This window comes from Filicampus tigris, chromosome 12 (genome assembly GCF_054856515.1).
Source record: "Filicampus tigris isolate MCC_2025a chromosome 12, RoL_Ftig_1.0, whole genome shotgun sequence".
Taxonomy (NCBI): domain Eukaryota; kingdom Metazoa; phylum Chordata; class Actinopteri; order Syngnathiformes; family Syngnathidae; genus Filicampus; species Filicampus tigris.
The window spans coordinates 3,385,300-3,405,002 of record NC_141228.1 but is presented as its reverse complement, the minus strand read 5'-3'; the positions used below and the strand labels follow the sequence as shown (position 1 = coordinate 3,405,002).

Genomic DNA, 19,703 nt, shown 5'->3' with positions numbered 1-19,703 from the left:
TCCATGAATTCAAACTTCATTTTGCGCCTGTAGTGCTCTACAGTCCTCTTCCAAATGGTTCATATCTTGTTTTACAGAGCAGATTAAACCACAGCACATCGTTGGAGAAGATAGCATGGACAACGAGGATGAGCCCCGCAAAGGTCGGCTACAACTTGTGATGCTGTGTTTTTGCCGTTGAACAGAGTCTGTTAACTTATTAAGACACATACAGTATTACTAGCTAAGTGGAAATCCTGACCATGTGTTTTTCAGACCTGTGGAAAACATTCCATTTGCATGTATTACAAGCGAAGGCCAAAGTCCAGAGGCTCAACATTGTTCCCTCTGTAATGATGTGTTTGCCGTGACACTGTAAAAATGTTGCGTGAATAATGAATAGAGGTATAGCGGAAGGGAAATGAGAAAGAAAAACATTTAGCCTATGCTCCAAAAGTACAAACAGCATCACTACACAAATTATGGTTTTGTCTCTAAATTGCATAAAAACATATGGAACGCTCCATCAGATTCAATAACTTGCACAACGCCTGTTAAAACCGTTTGAAAGGTTGAATTTGCCCCCCTTTTTAGATAACGGCCGGATTTATTTGAAAATAGTGACAACCCAAAGAAACTCCCAGATTATTTTTAGCAGATATGGGTAAAGAAATTACTTCTCATTGCTGTACAGTGGAGTCTCAAATATTTCTACAATATGACTTATGATGATTTTTTATTTTGCACACTTGAAGCCAGAGGGGGAAAAATGATACAGACAAGGCTGAAACCAAAGAGACTCAAAGTACATCAGAATATGCAAAACTTACAAGAACAGTAATTACACTGACTGAGGAAATCTCTTGTCCTTGCAGTTCCAAGGACATCTCCTCTGGATGTGCTAGCTAAATTGACCTTTTTAAACATAATGTTTTTCAGCCGGCACAGAGAACCAGGAGGCAGAGGAGGAGTATCATCGCACTGCTCAGGCAAGCTGGGTTCAAAGGATGTTCACGTCGCTCTTCAGTGACTCAGCCTTGTTCAACACCAGAGAGGGTCGCGCCGGCAAGGTGACCAAAATCAAAATCTGATCTCATCATTAGGCCCATACACGAATTGAAATTTCACCTTCTCGTTGCTCCCCTCATTTGCCCAGGTGCATAACTTCATGTTGGGTCTCATCCTGAACACCAGCATCCCTTTCTCTCCTATCAGTGGGTTCCACTGCTCAGCACCTACACCGGAGGAAGAGGTGGATGCTGTCACAGGTAACAACCCCAGATGGATGCCCATGTTCTACAATCAGGCTTTGGATCATCTTATTCCTATAACCTCATGAAATCCCATTCAAAATCAGGATTTTTGTTAGTTTATTGTTTGTCTATATGGACAAAATTATTAGGACACATGCCATTTTTTTTTTTTCAAAGTACTGTAGTATAGTAGGGTGGCACGGTGGTCGACTGGTTAGCACGTCCGCCTCACAGTTCAGAGGTCGTGGGTTCGATCCCGGCTCCGGCCACCCTGTGTGGAGTTTGCATGTTCTCCCCGTGCCTGCGTGGGTTTCCTTCAGGTACTCCGGTTTCCTCCCACATTCCAAAAACATGCATGGTAAGTTGATTGGACTGTCTAAATTGCCCCTAGGTGTGATTGTGAGTGCAGATGTTTGTCTCTGTGTGCCCTGCGATTGGCTGGCAACCAATTCAGGGTGTCCCCCGCCTACTGCCCGAAGACAGCTGGGATAGGCTCCGGCACGCCCGCGACCCTTGTGAGGAGAAGCGGTATGGATAATGAATGAATGAATGTAGTATAGTATTTAGCTGGCACGGTCAATATTGGTTAGCACGTCTTCTCACTGTCGTTCAAATCTCCCCTTATCATGTGACGTCCTTGTCATGTTGTTTATTAAGTGTTTCCATACCAACACATCTGACACTCATATACTAGGCATTGATTCCAGTCTTGTCTGCCTTCATTGTATCTTCTTAGACCCAGATGAGTTTGACCGTATCTATGAGCCTCTGGATGTGAAAAGTAAGAAGATCCATGTGGTGGACAGCGGCCTGACGTACAACCTCCCCTACCCTCTCCTCCTGCGGCCCCAACGTGGTGTCGACCTCATCATTTCCTTTGATTTCTCGGCACGACCAAGTGACTCCAGCCCCCCGTTTAAGGTCTGACTCCACTATGTATCAAATCAGATTCATACTAGGGGTGTAATAGTACATGCAGACCTATGAGTTCCCACATGGAACATTTTGTGCTCCAGCTATACGCTATTGTACCCCGTCAACAAATACTGTACAGCTCAACTGCTAGCACGGGTAGCGACTAGCGCTATATGCCTTTGGCAGTACATCACGCTAGCAGTTGCAGAATTTATTTATGTTATGTAATTCAATCTGTGATTGTTAACTGAACCGTGAACCTAAGGTGCAAAGCGAACTGTTTTTTTGGGGGGGTGTAATTGATACACAATTCCACTTCATCATTTTTGAATGTACACACCAGGAGCTCCTGTTGGCTGAAAAGTGGGCTCGAATGAACAAGCTTCCGTTCCCGAAAATCGATCCAAAAGTCTTCGACCGAGAGGGCCTCAAGGAATGCTACGTGTTCAAGCCTAAAAAAGGCGAAAAGCACTGCCCAACTGTCATCCACTTTGTCCTGGTGAATATCAACTTCAGGAAGTTCAAAGCGCCTGGTAAGAGCATATACTATATATGGTGAGCTTTGCACTGGATTTGTGCAAGGAAAAACATTCTAACTGCACCCCTTTATGCCATTTTACCGTAATGGCACATGGGTTTGACTTCCTTGAAGTTACGCGATAATTCTAGAGGACAGATAATTATTTCTCGCCAGTTGTGCCCGATTGCTCACTATTTAAATAGTGTGTGCTCAAGGTCGCTGTGGTTATCGATGGAAATAATGTGTCTTTAAACCCACATACGTTTTGCTGTCTGGAATCGCCTGTGCATACAGACAGGACCAGCTGCTGTTTGTGAGAATGGTGGTTCCTTGAGGAGCCAGGTGCCGGTAAGGAATCTGTCAGTGCAGTGGGAGAGTTATGTGCAAACAGCCCATTTATCATTATACATCCTCACAAAGACACCCTAACACCTCATCTCTGTCTCGTCCCCTCTTCAGTGCCTCTTTATGTTCAGTCAGCCATGTGCCCACATACTTCCGCAGTCTGTTTATGGAAGTTACGTAAGTTTTTTTTTTTTTTTTTTTTTTTCAACCAACCCCATATTCCATAAAAGGACTTCCAGTTTGTAGAGAAAGACGCTATCCAGACTGAATACTGAATCAGTTTCCTATTGGTTGCTTCAATTTTCCAAACTGCAATTTTTTTCCTGCATATTGCTTTTAGTCTGAGAATTTTCTTCAAAAAGTAGCCGATGCGTCATGCGTCAATTTATTTCACACATGGATTCATGTTAGGCATCTATCCTATAACGGCAGCAGTAGGAATACACTGGGCCATTGTTAGTGTCGAGGTTTACATTGCTGACTTTTGTGAAGCTGGTTTCGAATACAATTCCCAGTCACTGCACTCGTTACACAGACTGTGTATTGGTGGTGTCCAGTAGATCGCTGTGGACGTACAGACAAAAAACTGTGGACAATTCAGTCTCCAAATTGTGTTTGAAAGCTGAAGTACCCAGAGAAAACCTATGAAAGCACAGGGAGAGAAAATTGAGATTCAAACCGGGAACCTCTGACCTCTGTTAGGGAGACACACTAACCACAAACAACTAAAATTATGTCTTTAGATGTTCAATTTTGACAATTGAACTCATCACCAACATACCCACAAGTAACTTAAAATGAATAAAAGGAGCTCTGGATCACCATTTTGTTTCGTAAAAAAAAAAAAAAAAAAAACCATACAGTATCACCATGGCTTAGCACATATTTCGGAGATTCTGGGATTGAATCCTGCAAAGATTTTCATCAGGTACTAAGTCATCGTCCCACATTCCAAAAACATGCTTTTAATGTTAAATGAAGACTGAATTGTCATAGGCGGCACGGTGGTCGACTGCTTAGCACGTCCGCCTCACAGTTCAGAGGTCGTGGGTTCGATCCCGGCTCCGGCCTCCCTGTGTGGAGTTTGCATGTTCTCCCCGTGCCTGCGTGGGTTTTCTCCGGGCACTCCGGTTTCCTCCCACATTCCAAAAACATGCATGGTAAGTTGATTGGATACTCTAAATTGGCCCTAGGTGTGATTGTGAGTGCGGATGTTTGTCTCTGTGTGCCCTGCGATTGGCTGGCAACCAGTTCAGGGTGTCCCCCGCCTACTGCCCAAAGACAGCTGGGATAGGCTCCAGCACGCCCCGCGACCCTTGTGAGGAGAAGCGGTACAGATAATGGATGGATGGATGAATTGTCATACAGTAGCTACGAATGTGGATGTGCATAGTTGTTTGCAGGGCCAGATCAAGGCAGGGGCAAGAGGAGGCCTGGCCCTCTCAAATAAATGTTGTGCCCCCACAAACTAAACTTCCCAAATGATTTTATATTTCGCATATTTTCTCATATCTGATGCCTCTCCCCTCCGCTCCACTTCTTACTGTCTTAATGCCTTGCTTGCCCCCTCAACTGTAAAATATATCAAGTTGTTTCTCGTGTCAATGTTTCTCGACTCCGCTCCATCTCCCCTTTTCACTCTGCTCAGAGTATCGGCCTGCTGCCGGCTCGCTGTGAGGGATAGCTGTCTCCAGCGAGCTGAAAGCCAACTTCCAATCTTCCAATCCAATTCCAAACTTGTTTATTGTACCCGCATACAAGTGAGTGGATTTGTCAGTTAGACATGCTAAAAGGCGCTGGAGCACAATGCCCCCTCAAGATATTTTGGCTGCCCCCTCATACATGCCTGTCTAGACCCGTCCTTGGTTATTTGTGGATATGTGACGTCCCATTGGCTAGCGCAGTGATTCCCAACCGGTGTGCCGTGAGAGCTCTAAAGGTGTGCTGTGTGAAATGATCAAATTTCACTTAGTCAGGAAATTCATTATTCAAAGCAAATAATTTATCATGTGTCCATTTATTTATTTATGCCAGCAATTTATATATTGCAGAACATATATAATTGACATGTGTATCTTGCATATAGAAATGTATACATAATATAAAGATATATGTACAGTATACATATATATATATATATATATATATATATATATATATATATAGCTCACCCGAAGATTTAATGGGAACAGGCGCTATTGAAAATGGATTTATGGATATACTCTCAGCTGCCCTTTCATAAGATACATCTGCACCATCTCACTTGGTGGTGCAGGTGTTACTTATGATACACCAGAGTTGTGTCCCAAATTCTGCATTTACCTTACAATAGTAACGCTTACAGTAGTTTTGATTGCGCTGTCAGAGAGGTATTCAATTCACAATGTGTTCGTTATTGTGGTTGCAGACCTGCACTGCATTACATTGACATTTGTTTAGAATATTTTTGCTCTTCTTACTTAGCGACACAAGATTAAGAAATTATTGACATGCTGTATTGTAGGATATTTATTTACTTATTTGTTTTAGTACAATTCAATTAAAAAAAAAGTACATTTGACTGTGATTGGCTGGTAACCAGTTCAGGGTGTACCCTGCCTTACTGCCAGTCGACAGCTGGGATAGGTTCCAGCACACTCGCGATGATAAGCGGTTCAGAAAATGCGTGGATGGATAGCACAGTTGAATTCTGTGATGAGCTCCGTTTGTCGCTCCCGATCAACCCATTTTGATTATATGATGGTAGGAGTTCCAAGAGAGACTGAGAAGGAGAAGGAGTTTGCAGACTTTGACATCTTTGACGACCCCGAGTCGCCGTTCTCCACGTTCAACTTTCAGTACTCCAACGAGGCGTACACTCGACTTCACGACCTCATGGAGTTCAACACTCTCAACAACTTGGAGGTCAGTTTGATAGCTGCTTGCTTCTAAATCTAAATGTTATTATCAGGATTATTATTAATATTTGTTTTTTACAAAATGGCTGTGCATGTACTTCCTGATAGCAGGTGGCATCAAGTTCCATGAACTTATTGTTGAGTAGCTCTCATTCAGTGAGATGACTGGGAATGCTTTGCATATTTGTATTTTCATCATACAATTATCATCATAGTCATCATATTATGGTGCAACATTAAAACTTTCAACAGTCACTGCAAGTTTTACCATGTGTAGTTGTATCACTGTGAGAGGGCAGCCTGACTTTCACTGACTATAGCTGAGTCACTTCCGAGCTGAGTGAGGAGTCAAATGTGACGCAATGGCCATGCAGATTACTTCCAAATCCTTCCGCACTTCCTGATTTAAAGAAACATTTGGGATTCATTGTTTTCTTTTCCCATGCTCCCCCTCCAGTTATGATGTGTACTTGGCATTTAAGCCTCTGTTAGAAATACACATTATGAAAACTGTATGCCAAACAGTAATACAACTTTCTTTTGGAAATGAAAAGCTGAGCAAGTGGATATTGAAGGCTATTCGGCTGTTGCTATTAGACAGATGTGCGATAAAGATAAGGCTGCCTGTGACCTGTTTGTGCAAATTGTGTTCTAGCTTGTGTGAAGGCACTGCTGTACATTTTAATTCTTCGCTTAGTATAGTGAATGCTGCTGTAGTGTTTCAGCTCAACTTAACTTTATTTCTAGAACTTCACTTGAAAAAAAACAACCACCGCTGCGAAAAATGCTGTACATAATAATGGGTGAACAGAAATAAATAAATACAACTATTCTTTTCCAAGAAATTAAACTGAAATGTATTTTTTCTATAAACAAACTGCAGCAGTCCTTCTATGTGTGTGTTACGTTTGGTATGGATGAGGACCCAATTGCAGGGAAGCAGGAAGGCGAGATATGTTAAAAACACAAACAAAATGCATTTATTTTCCAAAAGAACAAAACAAGCAGAGTACTTGGCTGATGAAAAACGTTAAATTAGCAAATGTAACAATAAAAAACAAGGGTCAAAGTAGCCTAAAACAAACACTTGGAAAAAGATCTGACGAGATTGGACTTGATTTGACAGAGACCAATGACACAAACAATGAACCACCTAGGCGAGAAAGAAACCAGGAAACCTAATTACAAGCAACTTATGAGACGGTGAAAAACACCTGGACAAGGCACATGTGGCTGAGGGAGCTGATTGGAAGGCACAAGGGACTGGGATGACAAGCACCGGCGGACACAATAACCTAACGCACAGGTTTCAAGCTCCGGTCCTGGAGGGTCGCTTTTCTGCATGTTTTCCAATTCTCCCTGCTCCATGCGACACAAATGATCAGGATAGTATCGGGCTCCTTACGAGCTTGCTGATGATCTGATCATTTGAATCATGTATGTTGAAGCAAGGACAGATGGAAAACATGCAGGAAAGCGGCCCTTGAGGACCCGGGTTTGACACCTATGATCTAACGAGACAGACATAGGCAAAAAAGAACACAAGGAAAACATGACTAAACTAAAATCTAATCAAAACCAAATCAACAGAAGACAGATCTTGACAGCGTGCGGATGGCAAGAAAACTGAAAACAAAGGACACCTTGTGCAACACCGTTCAATTACGACAAGGGAACGGGAAAAACATTTCACGGGAAAAAGAAAAAAAAAAGGCTATTTGGGGCAAATGTTTTGTATTAAAAGCACACATTTTGACATTGATAAAAAAAAGCAAACCTCATTAAACTCGGTGGAGGAATGAGCAAATTACGACTTAATTTCAATGCCAACGATGCGGACGTTGTCCCTCCCAGCATGGTTGCCACGTCAGTTAGCCAGGCTGCTACAATGCACTGGCGTGTTTTGTCCTCACGTCTGTTACTATGAGAGTGCCTGAATGCTGAAATTCACTGCGTGCACGATGTCACTCGCATTGGCTGCAACGCCAGCAACTGAAGGCTGAATGTAAACAAACAATCCATTCCGTCCATTAAAAACCTATGACTCATGGTAATGGTAGAAAGAGTGCTTACATTCAGTTGCACTTTAAAATGCATCAGAAAATCCTGAAAATAGAGGATACACTGTGGTAACAATGCAAGTACATTCCAAGACAGACACATCAAGATGCGATTGTTGGAGCTAATCCCTCCTCTTGCTTCCCGTAGGTGATTAAAGACGCCATCAAAGATCGCATCGTTTCTCGGAAGGAGAATCCTTCAAACCTCACGTTGCCCTTCTCCCTCAGTGAGATCCCCAAGAAGAGGCTTCTCAAAAGGAATCTTCATGCCAAACCCTGGAATCACCATGGAAACAATGACCAGTAGCCTCCTCCAAGAAGGAGACTTTGCATTGACCTTTTGATCCCATCTAGAGTTAAGCATTTTCTTTTTGGAAAATGGTGATGACTTTGTTTGTTGTGTCATGATGTTGATGCTGAATTGGACCTGAAAGGGAGTTAGTAAAGAACTGTGACATTTATTGGTCAGAAACACACTGACATTTTTTCACTTGGCTTCATTTGCACATATTGGGAAAACTGTTAATGGATCAGAAACAGCTGATGTTTGGTTTCCCCCTGGCCGAGACTGGATGCCATCCTGTGTGAGCAGCAAGATATTGTTGTTCTTTCTGTGCTTTTCTAAGAAACAACCAAGTCACATGTCAATGCTTTTTTTTTTTTTTTTTAAATCTCACTGTCCTGCATCTTTGAGCTGGTAACGTGCTTACTTGAGTAAAGTATTTCCGCATCTCACCAACAACATATGATATCAAATTAAGCTCTTGAATGCGCAGTAAGAACCTTGCGTGTACTGTACCTGTTTGTTGGCTGAACTTCCTTCCTTCTTCATCTTGCCACCACAATATCAAACTTTTTTTTTGCAGTGGAATGACTCGTCTAAACATGTAATCCTGACTGAAATCATGCAAGCGACGCTTGTAACCATTTGTTTGATGGTAATTTCTAAACACACCGAGTGCTACCCCTCAAACATTCAATGTTGTTTACTCACCTACAGGGAGGGAGTGGGGAGTGTCTCATATTAAAGCGGCCATTGTACAAAAACAACACCTGATACCATAGAAACGGCCTCACCGCTTTCCTCTACATTAGGACAGTGTTTATGGGCCTGACTGTGTTGTTTCAGGCTACCGTTTGAGATAAAGACTAGGTTTGTCTTCCGGGGGCCGTTTCCTCAACCTGACCTGCTTATGCACTCTACATAAAGTGGAACTCAGGTCAGCCGAAGGGAAGGGAAGGTGAGGTGGCATCATAAAACGGTAGCTCTCATTTAGTGGAATTTTACACACCTACACCTCCAGCAGTCGTAGCCTGGAATCTGACATATTACACCTCCACCTGCAGTGGCTCAAAGGCTGCGCACACACCACAGTGGAATTTTACACTGAAATGCGTCTGACCACTGTTATACTCATGTACAAAGCACTCAGCTTTGGAAGATATCAAGGAAACTAAACAACGACAAACAGTTTTCAGTGTTGTTAACTAAGAGTTCACTAAATGTGCTGTTTTAAAATTGTTACACTTTTTACATTTGCTCTAGTTAAGAGTTTTGATCTTAAATTCTTTTGATAAGCGAGTGCATGGGAAATGGAGATGAGTGTGTAACACCGTTTGATGAAGTGTGGATATTCCAGAGGTTTTTACTGGTGATTGTGCATTTGTTTTTAAGACTTCCTGTTTCAGAATTCATTGTCAAAGCTTTTTACATACTGTACACGAGATGATTGGTCAAATTATTAGAATTTGTTCATTATTATGACGTTTTGAATAAAAAAAAAGCTAACTTTTTTTAGGTCTTTTTTATGTTGAAGTGTAAGGTGTACGAAATTCTGGTGAGTGACAACTATGTTTAACGCAATCAAACAAAATAAATATAATTAAAAAAATATACTGTTTGACTTTGAAATATCTTTACTGAGATTCCATATCAACATAAGCCTGCTGAATAAAAAAAGCAAAGTGTCTTCAGCTGTGCTTTGTGCACTATGAGACTGCAATGGTCAAGCACTACATTCTGAATATTATACATTCATCAACACATGACGAACTTTATATTGACCACACTGAACACAAACGTGAGTGTGTATTCTAGCGCAGGGCATTTTTTACTCAGGACCCAAATTGGAAATTTAGTTGAATAGGCTACATCATGTCCTGCCAACGTTGACACACAGACATGAGTGCATTAGAAAATAAAAAAGATAAAAACCCAATATAATGATCATTAAAATAGCTTACACATTTTGGGAATTGTTGACCAATAAAACAAATAAAATGTGGCTCACTCTGTTCCCACTGACAATTTACATTATCACGAGTCCAGTAAAATTTGACGCATTAATTAGCATAAAATTGGTTACTTAAAATACTATAAAATATAATTATGTTTTGTTGATTACTTAATAATTGTATTACTAAAATAAAATTTTACATACACATTTTACTTTTGTCTTTAAAACCTTAATATTTACAAATACACCTCATATGTTTATTTCAAATAATTAGATGTGATCCTTTAGCAGAAAAAATTGCCCCCACCTGCAATAAATGTCGATCTTTATTCACATTAATCAATACCCAAGAAGTAGCTCTTAGTTTAAAAAAGGTTGGTGATCTCTTTCCTTGTAGGTGGATTACCGTTGACTACTGTATACACTCAGACAGAAACTGGAAGAATCTGGTACCTCGGTTGCAATAATACTGATGATTAAATATTGTGACATTATTATCGTAAAATCCTGTGAATAACGGGTGCTTATCCGTGTATTATATGCACACACACCTCCCCCCAAAAACCACCCGTAAAAACAGTTTTTTCTCTGCACTCGTGTATAATATGATCCCAGATTTGCCGATAACATATATTAAGAGACTGTATAGTATGAACGTATTAACTCACTTTTGAACAACCATAGCTGCATACAAAGTGCTGTTTGTGGAGCATAATTAGTCATACAACAACAAAGACCGTTAAAACAATACGTTAATAACATAAAAACAGTAAAACACCACAAAACACAAGAACAATACAGTCTCGTGTGGTAAGTCAAAATCCAAAGTAGAAAAATGTCTTTTAAGTCAAGTTTTAAAGATGGGCAGAGAAGGGGCTTGCCTAACGTTGAGCGGGAGGTCAGTCCAAAGAGAGGGATTAAGATTCAAAAGATGCCAATAAAGTGGAAATCCTTTTGAATCCAGGTTAAATAAAACTATAATGGCCTTTTTTGTCATAACTATGATTAAGGTCTTTCAAAGTCTAATCATGTTTTTGAAAATGTTGTCCTTGCACTTTATGCTTTTTTTTAGTACGCTATTTTCTATTTCTTTACTTTGCTTTTAAATAGATTTATCTCTGTAACTTATTTGAAAAGTTGTACTTATTGTAGTAAATTAAACTAAGTGAGTTACGTTGAAATACACACTATAAATCAAAGATTCTCTCTCTTTTTTTTTTTTTTTTTTTTTACAACTGCTAGGTACTGACTATAGGTACGGGTGAACATCTAAACAATGTGAATGTTTTTCATTTTTAATCAAGCCCATTGTATAACCTACCCTACCTAACGTTATTAGGGTCTTTTAAGTTTCTTAACTCATTCACTGACATTGACGGATTTACTTGTCTTTTCACAGTCCAGCCATTCAATCCTAGGAACTTATTTATATATTTTTTTCAAATGTTTACAAACGTTAGGGTAAAAGAGGATCTGACAGTGTCTGGCAGTAAATGGGTTAATTAGAACAACAACAAATATCCGTAAATTGGCTGTGAATGGGTTAATTCATTCATCGCCAATATCATTTATTTATGTCTTTTTTAAATAATGATGCCTAAATATTGTCCTAGGATCCCAGTGGCTACAAAACAACAAACCACAGGTACAGTAAGTTCCAAAAATAATTTTAAAAAATTTGGAAAAGAACACCTGTCCCACCCAACACATGTCAAATCATTACATTACTCAATTTAATGAGCTGAAATTCTCATTCTCATGTGGGCAAACCAATTAAGTGCTTAAGATACTTCCCTTCCTCTTGCACGGAGAGCATGTGGAAGGCTTGAAAGATGCCTTGCAGACACAGGTGTCTTTTACTTTGTAGCTCTTCATTTGGCAGCTCATTTGTAGGCACTGTCTACTCAGGTATACACCTTACACGACAGGAAACGATGGGTAGGCCTATACTACATTCCTTCAGGGCTTTCACGTGAAGGTCATGTATGTGCCTGTTTCCTCACCTTCTGATGTGCTGACTCATGCACATAACACTGATGGGATGGGGCACTCCCAAAAGCCCTCATGGAGGACACGACCCACGCACGCAACACCTTAGCTTGTGTGTGTGCGTGTGTCCCTGCTCTATGAATACATCAGATACTGTGTGTTGAAATGTGTTTGAATACCGGTGTTGAATACAGTACGTGTGTCGTAGGATTGACTGACACTTAATTATATCGCCACACATGCAATATTAACTTTTACTCCCCTGCGGCTGGAGGCCAACAGTCTAGACGGAGCAGATAAGGAAATTAAAAATTCCGCCCTGAACAAGACATGAGTGAAAAAGAAAACAGCTAGCTTCAGTACCTGTTGCCATAGCAATATCACCAGAATCACAGTTAATGAGGGTTTAGGGGATCAAAAGAGTACAGGTTCAGCATTTATCTGTGGCTTTTGTGTTTTGTCAAATAATTCTCCTTGAGAGTTTTTGAAAATCCACTGGGCAGAAGTTCAACATGGAAAGTTTTCCCCACTTCCTGCTCTGACCAACATGCACTTTCACTCAGAGCAGGAAAATCCTAAAATCCGTGTGACGCGGAGCTTTCAGGAATCACCAGTGACCACCCACCTGCAGCCAGTAAGATAAATATTTCCACACCATGAATCAGCACGCAACACACACGCGCATTCACGCACGCACACGCACAAACACACGCGCGCGCACACACAATACACACACGCACTTACTAACATGGAAATTTACCCAACTAAAAGGATGTATAGATCATCTGTTTACATACTCACCAGAGCAGCTGAACTGAAGGGTCCAGCAAACTGAATTGGAGATAAAGTATAAAAGTATTTTTTCACTCAAAAATGGATTTCCCACTCATCAAACTATTTATTTATATATATATTTAAAAATATATTATGTAAATGCGCTAGAGCATTTACCATATTTTTCAAACAATTCCAACTCCACCATATTTACCTCATTGAGCAACTATTTTCCACATTCCTCAAATTGTCACTTTTCCCAGAATTACACGTTTGTACACTCAAAAACCCAATGCGTGTGTGCGTGTGTGTATGTGTAAGGTAACATGCAAGTTTTTTCTATTCACTTGTTACCAGTGCCTTGTTAACCGCACTTTAATTTTTTTCCGCATATGTTAACTGACAAGATGTTTGTATACTTGTTCTTCATTAATCAAAAAAAAAAAACAAAAAACGTCGGGACTCGTTTCTTCTTCTGCGCATGCGGGTTAGTTTGGTGACGCATGTGTTCATACAGCAGACAAGACCGAGGTCGCATTTGTAATGTAATATGAACGCTTACAGAAAAAAAATCAATTGAGCACTAATACCTGCGGTGTGAACCTAGCCTAATTTCCACATTCCCCCAAATCACAGTTTTCACAATAAAATCGCTAAATATATGAAATATTTTATACATTTACCCTTCCTTTCACATTGCTTGACCGATTATTCAAACTTTTCCAAATTCAGATCATTCAGGACATCTTGAGAATTTGTTTTTATCGCGCTCCCCAAATGTCTAAACTTTCAAAATACATTTTCCCAACTTGTTAGATATTTGATGTATTTATCTCCTATTTCCACATTTCTGGACCGATTAAAACAATACCAAGTCTCACATCCCACGTTTGAAAAAAATCCAATAATTTCACAGCATTTCTGTTCAGTTGTTCAGTGTTCACGTGCAATTTCTACAGAAATAACATGTGTAAACAACATATTTGCATTGATGAGGGATGAGTTGTAAGTTGCTACAGCTTCAAACCGGATGTTTTATTATATTTTTTAAACTACTGTACGTATATTGAAATACATGTACTGTACATTACTATATATATTTGCCGAATACAGTAGTTGCAACGGTTGTCGTTTTGTGACACATTTGTAATGTGTGCTTGCCATCTAGCGGCCTCGGTCAAGACTGCATGCAGTTCCAAACGTTGGTCGCAGGGCGGCGATGGCGTACAATGCGGAACCGAAAAGCCACATAGGGAAGGAGAGGACGTCAGGCGGCTTCCTTTTTGTCAGTTGACTGCTCAAAGGCCGGAAATTAAGCTTTAACGCTTGCGCTCTTTGATTCATTTAGTCGCCCTTTTTTCCATTTTGAGATGTCGAAGAACGTTATGTCCGCCCGCTTCAGGCGAGTGGACGTGGATGAGTACGACGAGAACAAATTTGTAGACGAGGAAGACGGAGGGGAGAACCAGCTGGGTCCCGACGAGGCGGAGGTGGACTCCCTCATCAGACAATATCCTTTGTTATTATTTCGGTTTATGCTAGCATGCGAAGCATATTGTGGAAATGGTAGTGTAATATTTCATCGTGAAATACTGTCTAAAGTATCCTTATTAGTGTCTACCTGGGCGTCTGTTTTTTGCTAATCGGGCGTTACAATGAGGCCAGTCACTGCCCAGACTTGCCTGACAGTCACATTCCAGGGATTTCTGCTTTGAACTATTAAAGCTAGCAATGGCTTTTGGCTGTTGGCAGCGAGTAACATCCGCTCTTTTTAAAATTTATTTATTTTTATTAGTTACTACTTTATTAGTTTTATTAGTTTATTAGCTTTTTGTCATTCTTGACATACGAGTGAGGATTATTTGTTCTGTCTGACAATAATACTGTCGTGCGCTTTTGTGCGCCTTCCGAAATGTTGCTAAAAGGAAGCATGAATGTTTGGATGGGAGGCCTTATAAGGTATACAAGTGCGGCACTTCCTCCATTATAAGAGTCTTGCCCCGCCCACCTCATTTTTCAGCCTATCAGATGGGAGATTAGTTGCCTTGAAGTTTTTCAACTATTTTTTGGCGTTATGATTTAACGCAAACCAACCGTTTAAAATTCACTCTAATTTGAGCATCTCAATAAAGAAAAAGGGTTCCAGTCTAATGAGAGCTGGTGATAATGTGATGTTATGTGTCATATAATAAAATTTGTATTGCAAATTGCTGTCTGTGTTGCCACGGTATTTAACATTGTTGAATTTAGCTTGTTGGTGTGTGTCACATCCTTAACCGGACTCTGCACAGGAGACAACATGGCAGCTCTACACGCGGTCCTCAAGAACCCACCAATCAACACCAAGAACCAGAACGTCAAGGTGGGCTTCGGCTCTCTCTGACGTTTTGGCTTCCATTCCAGTGTTTATACATCTTCGCACGTCTGCCCAATTTGTCACCAGGACCGCGCGGAGGGTCTTGTACTGAAGGTGCTCAGCGCCTTTAAGAGCAGCGACATCGAGAAAGGAGTTCAGTCTCTGGACAAGAACGGCGTGGACCTGCTTATGAAATACATCTACAAAGGCTTTGAGAGGCCATCGGAAAACAGCAGCGCTGTCCTCCTGCAGTGGCATGAAAAGGTACGCTTACGCTTACCACAGGTTTGCTCTATGCATGAATTTTAGAGAAAACTAATTTATGCAGTGTTTGTATTCAACTGTGAGCTTCAGATACTCCACCATTAGGTAGCCGTAGCAAACTTGACAACATCCCGCCACCAGTAGTTAACATTAGTTACTTATTGTGGAAGTAAAGGCATCTGCTGTGTTTTGTGCTCATTTTTTGTTTTTCAATTTTTTTTGGTTTCTAAATTAGTTTAAAAAAAAAAACAAAAAAAAACATGGTTCCTAAGAGAGTGAGTGCTGAACAGAAGCAGCTCACGATTAAATAACTGCATGAAATCATAGAAAAATATGAGGGAGTGTGGCAATAAAGGCCCCCAAAAATGTGGTGATTAAGTTCAGTGAAGGTGAAGAGGGAAAAAAACGATTTGATTATCTTTGATTATCTACAATGTACTTTATTATGTTAATACTACATGCTTTTACAGTTCAATACTCGTTTTCTTATTTATAACACCCCTTTAATTTTTTGGGGGCAACGTGTAAAGTCAAGTTACCACTGTTGTTTATTAGTCCCAGTCTCATAAAGCTTTTCTTAACTGTTCAAAGTTTTGATTTCAACAATGTTATACAAACGTAAAACTAAGTTAACCAGTGTACCAAATTGAAGTCAAACTGCTCACCCTTTGACAACGCATGACAAGCATAAAGTGGAAAATGAACAAAAGAGCATTTGCAGAGCCATATGGTCGTCTTGTGGCCGTTTATATGTATTGCTGCTATTATTAAAGCGTGTTTATTAATTCATATTGACTGCAGGTTTAAAACCGTATGAAAATGATATACCGTATTGTGGTTTCCAAATGCTCTTCATCAGTGTTATTTTGATTTTGGTGAAAACGAAAAATCACAGAAACAAGAAGAAGACAAATAGGAGTGTCTTCCTTGTCATCACTTTTTTTCCTCTTTGCCATTCTGTGGTGACATCACTCCACACATAAACCTGCGTCTTTTCACTTTGTCGAGTGGCGTAATAACATGGCTGCTACGGCTAGACTTGGTTACAACCTCCTTCCTACTTCTCGCGCGCACGTGTATGTGAATGGACTAACAATAGGCCCCTCGCGGCTGAACGGACTTTCTTACTGGCAACTTGTTTTTATTTTATTTTATTTGCTGGAAACACGGTTATCAGTATGTGTTTTACACTATGATCCCCGTATGGAGTAATGAGAGACTCATTACATTATTGTAAACTGTGACTCACAGAGGTTACGTTTACATTTCACAGCGACATTTTTCCCAATGGGCTTTGCTTTCATTTCATTGTTCGTAGTTCTGCCACCACGTTGCACACAAATCATTGAGTAGGACTCGGAGCTAAGCCTGATAAGAGAAAAATTAGAATCATTCTTACCGATGAAATGTGCATGTCGTGCTTCTCTTATTGGTACAACCGCACGCCACACACTGTGACATTGACATGGCATTTTCGCCATGGAGACAGAAAATAATGTGAAAACGTCACTGATAAATCAATGTATTTGAGTTTGGTGAGTGGCAGCGTAAGAAGGCCACTTGTGGCTTCACTTCTCGTGATGGTGAGTTACTCACATACTCAGAGTATGCACCCGGGTAGTCCATTCATTTATACCTCCTGTGACTTTAGCTAGCAAATTAGCTGAGCTGGAATAAACGCTGCCCTCTGCTGGCAGCGCATGGCTGACAACCGTATGTAACTGTAGCAACGTCTCTTTTTTTTTTTTTTTTAAAACAATCATCTAATCAGACCAAATACAAAATCATCTTCAGGCAAATTAAAGTCCATCCAATCAATAAAATGAATTACATTTAATTAAAGAATAACTTAAAATAATCTTAAGGTAAACTCAAGTACTTTAATAAACAATAAAATAATGATAGTATAAATTAAGCACAAGTCACAAAATTTCAGCCCCTGTACTTTTTTTTAACAGACTCCGCAGGCAGAACAACAAAGTAGCATATGAGCTCGTATAAACTGTGTGTGTGTGTGTGTGTGCGTGCGTGCGTGACAAAACATGCAAAACCAAACATTTTTCCCAAAGAATCTCCTCCTCTGCGTCTGCATAGTCAGCGTTGCTGCGTGACATTTTCGATCCGTTTCATCCGAAAACAACGCTTTCCCGCAGTTGAATATGATCACGTGACGAGACTGCAGGGCTACACGGCCATACGGCTACGTTAGATTGGTGAAGCACAGACGCATTGTCGAGCCTGGCGCAGGTCTCTGACAAAATAAATGCGCCTTTCTCTGAGAGAGAGGGCGAGAGGGATACAGATAGACGCGTATGTACGCGGACGGGATTTATATAACGGGTTCAAAGTAGCCTAATGTAGCGAAGTAAGAGTACAGCTTCTACTTCAAAAAATTGACTCAAGTAAAAGTAAAGAGTATAGTGATTTAAAACTACTCCTAGAAGTACAAATTTTCCCAAAACCTGCTCAAGTAATTGTAACGGAGTAAATGTAACTCATTACTACCCACCTCTACAAATGGGGATACACCTGTCAGGTATGTACCTTCTGCCATACAATGGACAAGCATTTCATTGTTTTGCCTGTCACAATACATTGCTGATAATCATTTTGACACCAATAAATAAAATGGTGGCACACATGTCTCACGGTACACTGGTTTGGAATACCCGGTCACGGACTACGCAGCGTAGGATTGAAATACAAACACTAGAATTCCTCACTCTTGACAAAATATTCATGCCCATCCTTATGTTAAAGTGTATTATTTTGAAGAATATTACATTTATAGGAGTGCGCTATTGACTTCCCAAGTAGAAACGTTGCCATATGCGTCAGGTCAATAAATCTGTTTGTGTGTATTTGCAGGCGCGGGCCGCCGGAGGAGTGGGCAGTATTGTGCGAGTGCTGACGGCCAGGAAGACTGTCTAAACGCGGAGCGCATGTTTGATAGACGCACACAATGTAACAGATGGCATATGGACTACAAGAAAAATCAGATGAGTGAAGCCGGTGGGATTGTGTCAGATCAAATTGCTAGACAAAATCTTATGTGGGTCACTTTAGGTTCTAAAAGAATTTGGCACATTTATCTTCGTGCTCCAAGTCTTCGTGTTTGTCACTAAGTGCACAGAAACAGAAGATGCGTTCTTCTGTTTCTAGGAGCTCTTCATATAGGACTAATGGCCCTCAGAGTAGTTTTTTTCCCATTTTTAAACAGGAATATATTATCTTCTTTGTGTTGTAACACTCATGACCAAATTCCAACCTCATTCAAATTTTTTAACAAAAATCAGGTGATGCATATTTGGTCTGTGTGTTTATGCGCATAAACTGTCAATTTAAAAAAAAATGTATTGGGGTGTTGCCAGGTTTTCCGTACCCATCTTTTTGCATATTTTGTGTGTTCTAAGTTCAAATATAATGCACGTTAATTTGTCATTCTCATCATCATCCCAAGCATTTTGTACAACCAGGGGAAACCTGTCAAGGTTTTGTCTGCCTTATGTGGTGGAGCTCATCTGTTGCCAAATGAAACAATTAGATTACATGTCAGTTGATATGAATGACTTGAATGAAAAAAAACAACTGTGTACGAGCAGCAACCTTTTTCAGAGACGATAACTCATTCCCTCCGCAGTTTTTAATTTCCCTGCTTATTTCAAATCACGGATGTGTGAAGTTTACTCACCAGAGCTTCAGTACAGTTGACTTTATTTTAATTCTCAGAAATGGAGTCATAATGTGGTTCAATCTTGACATCGGTGGTTATACATCCCAAGATGCTAGATGTATTTTCTAATGCAGTACAGGCTGTTTTGACATGATCAGAAGAACTATACGATTGTTTTGTGCTTCACGTATTTCTAGTTGCAGGGCGAGGAGTCAAGGAAACATACCAAACTGATGTACAAAAAAACTGCCTTACAAAATATTCCTTTTTTTTTTATGTTTGTGCTTTTTGGGACATAAAAAAATAAATGTTATGAATGCTGGTTGAATTTGCCTTTTTTTTTGTTCTCCTACCATCCATCCATCGTCTCTGTTTGCCCTCATTTGGTTCAAGGAAAATCTAAGCCCATCCCAGCTGACTAAGGGTGAGAGGTGAGGTTCA

General features: G+C 40.3%; 2 protein-coding genes across 4 annotated transcripts in view; both read left to right on the top strand.

Moving 5' to 3' along the window:
- LOC147138082 (cytosolic phospholipase A2-like) overlaps positions 1-9,863 on the top strand; it is a 29,792-nt gene extending 19,929 nt beyond the window's left edge. For all 3 annotated transcript variants that reach the window (XM_086046355.1, XM_086046356.1, XM_086046354.1), the window contains 7 exons: positions 78-143; positions 919-1,049; positions 1,136-1,247; positions 1,969-2,153; positions 2,491-2,680; positions 5,759-5,916; positions 8,118-9,863. In XM_086046355.1, the coding sequence (XP_085902481.1) occupies positions 78-143; positions 919-1,049; positions 1,136-1,247; positions 1,969-2,153; positions 2,491-2,680; positions 5,759-5,916; positions 8,118-8,276 (1,001 nt within the window). In that variant the 3' untranslated portion in view covers positions 8,277-9,863. The remainder of the gene's footprint in view (positions 1-77; positions 144-918; positions 1,050-1,135; positions 1,248-1,968; positions 2,154-2,490; positions 2,681-5,758; positions 5,917-8,117) is intronic.
- A 4,350-nt stretch (positions 9,864-14,213) lies between these two features.
- arpc5b (actin related protein 2/3 complex, subunit 5B) lies at positions 14,214-19,584 on the top strand. Its single transcript, XM_086046269.1, has 4 exons — positions 14,214-14,480; positions 15,260-15,331; positions 15,413-15,589; positions 18,458-19,584. The coding sequence occupies exons 1-4, from the start codon at positions 14,340-14,342 to the stop codon at positions 18,518-18,520; spliced, it is 453 nt and encodes a 150-aa protein (XP_085902395.1). The 5' UTR covers positions 14,214-14,339; the 3' UTR covers positions 18,521-19,584.
- Positions 19,585-19,703: the final 119 nt, after the last annotated feature.

Excerpts from the sequence above, each read along its gene's own strand:
- arpc5b (XM_086046269.1), top strand. The coding sequence starts at position 14,340 with ATGTCGAAGAACGTTATGTCCGCCCGCTTCAGGCGAGTGGACGTGGAT. Across the intron at positions 14,481-15,259 it reads TGGACTCCCTCATCAGACAA|GGAGACAACATGGCAGCTCT; the intron begins TATCCTTTGTTA and ends GGACTCTGCACA. Across the intron at positions 15,590-18,457 it reads TCCTGCAGTGGCATGAAAAG|GCGCGGGCCGCCGGAGGAGT; the intron begins GTACGCTTACGC and ends GTGTATTTGCAG.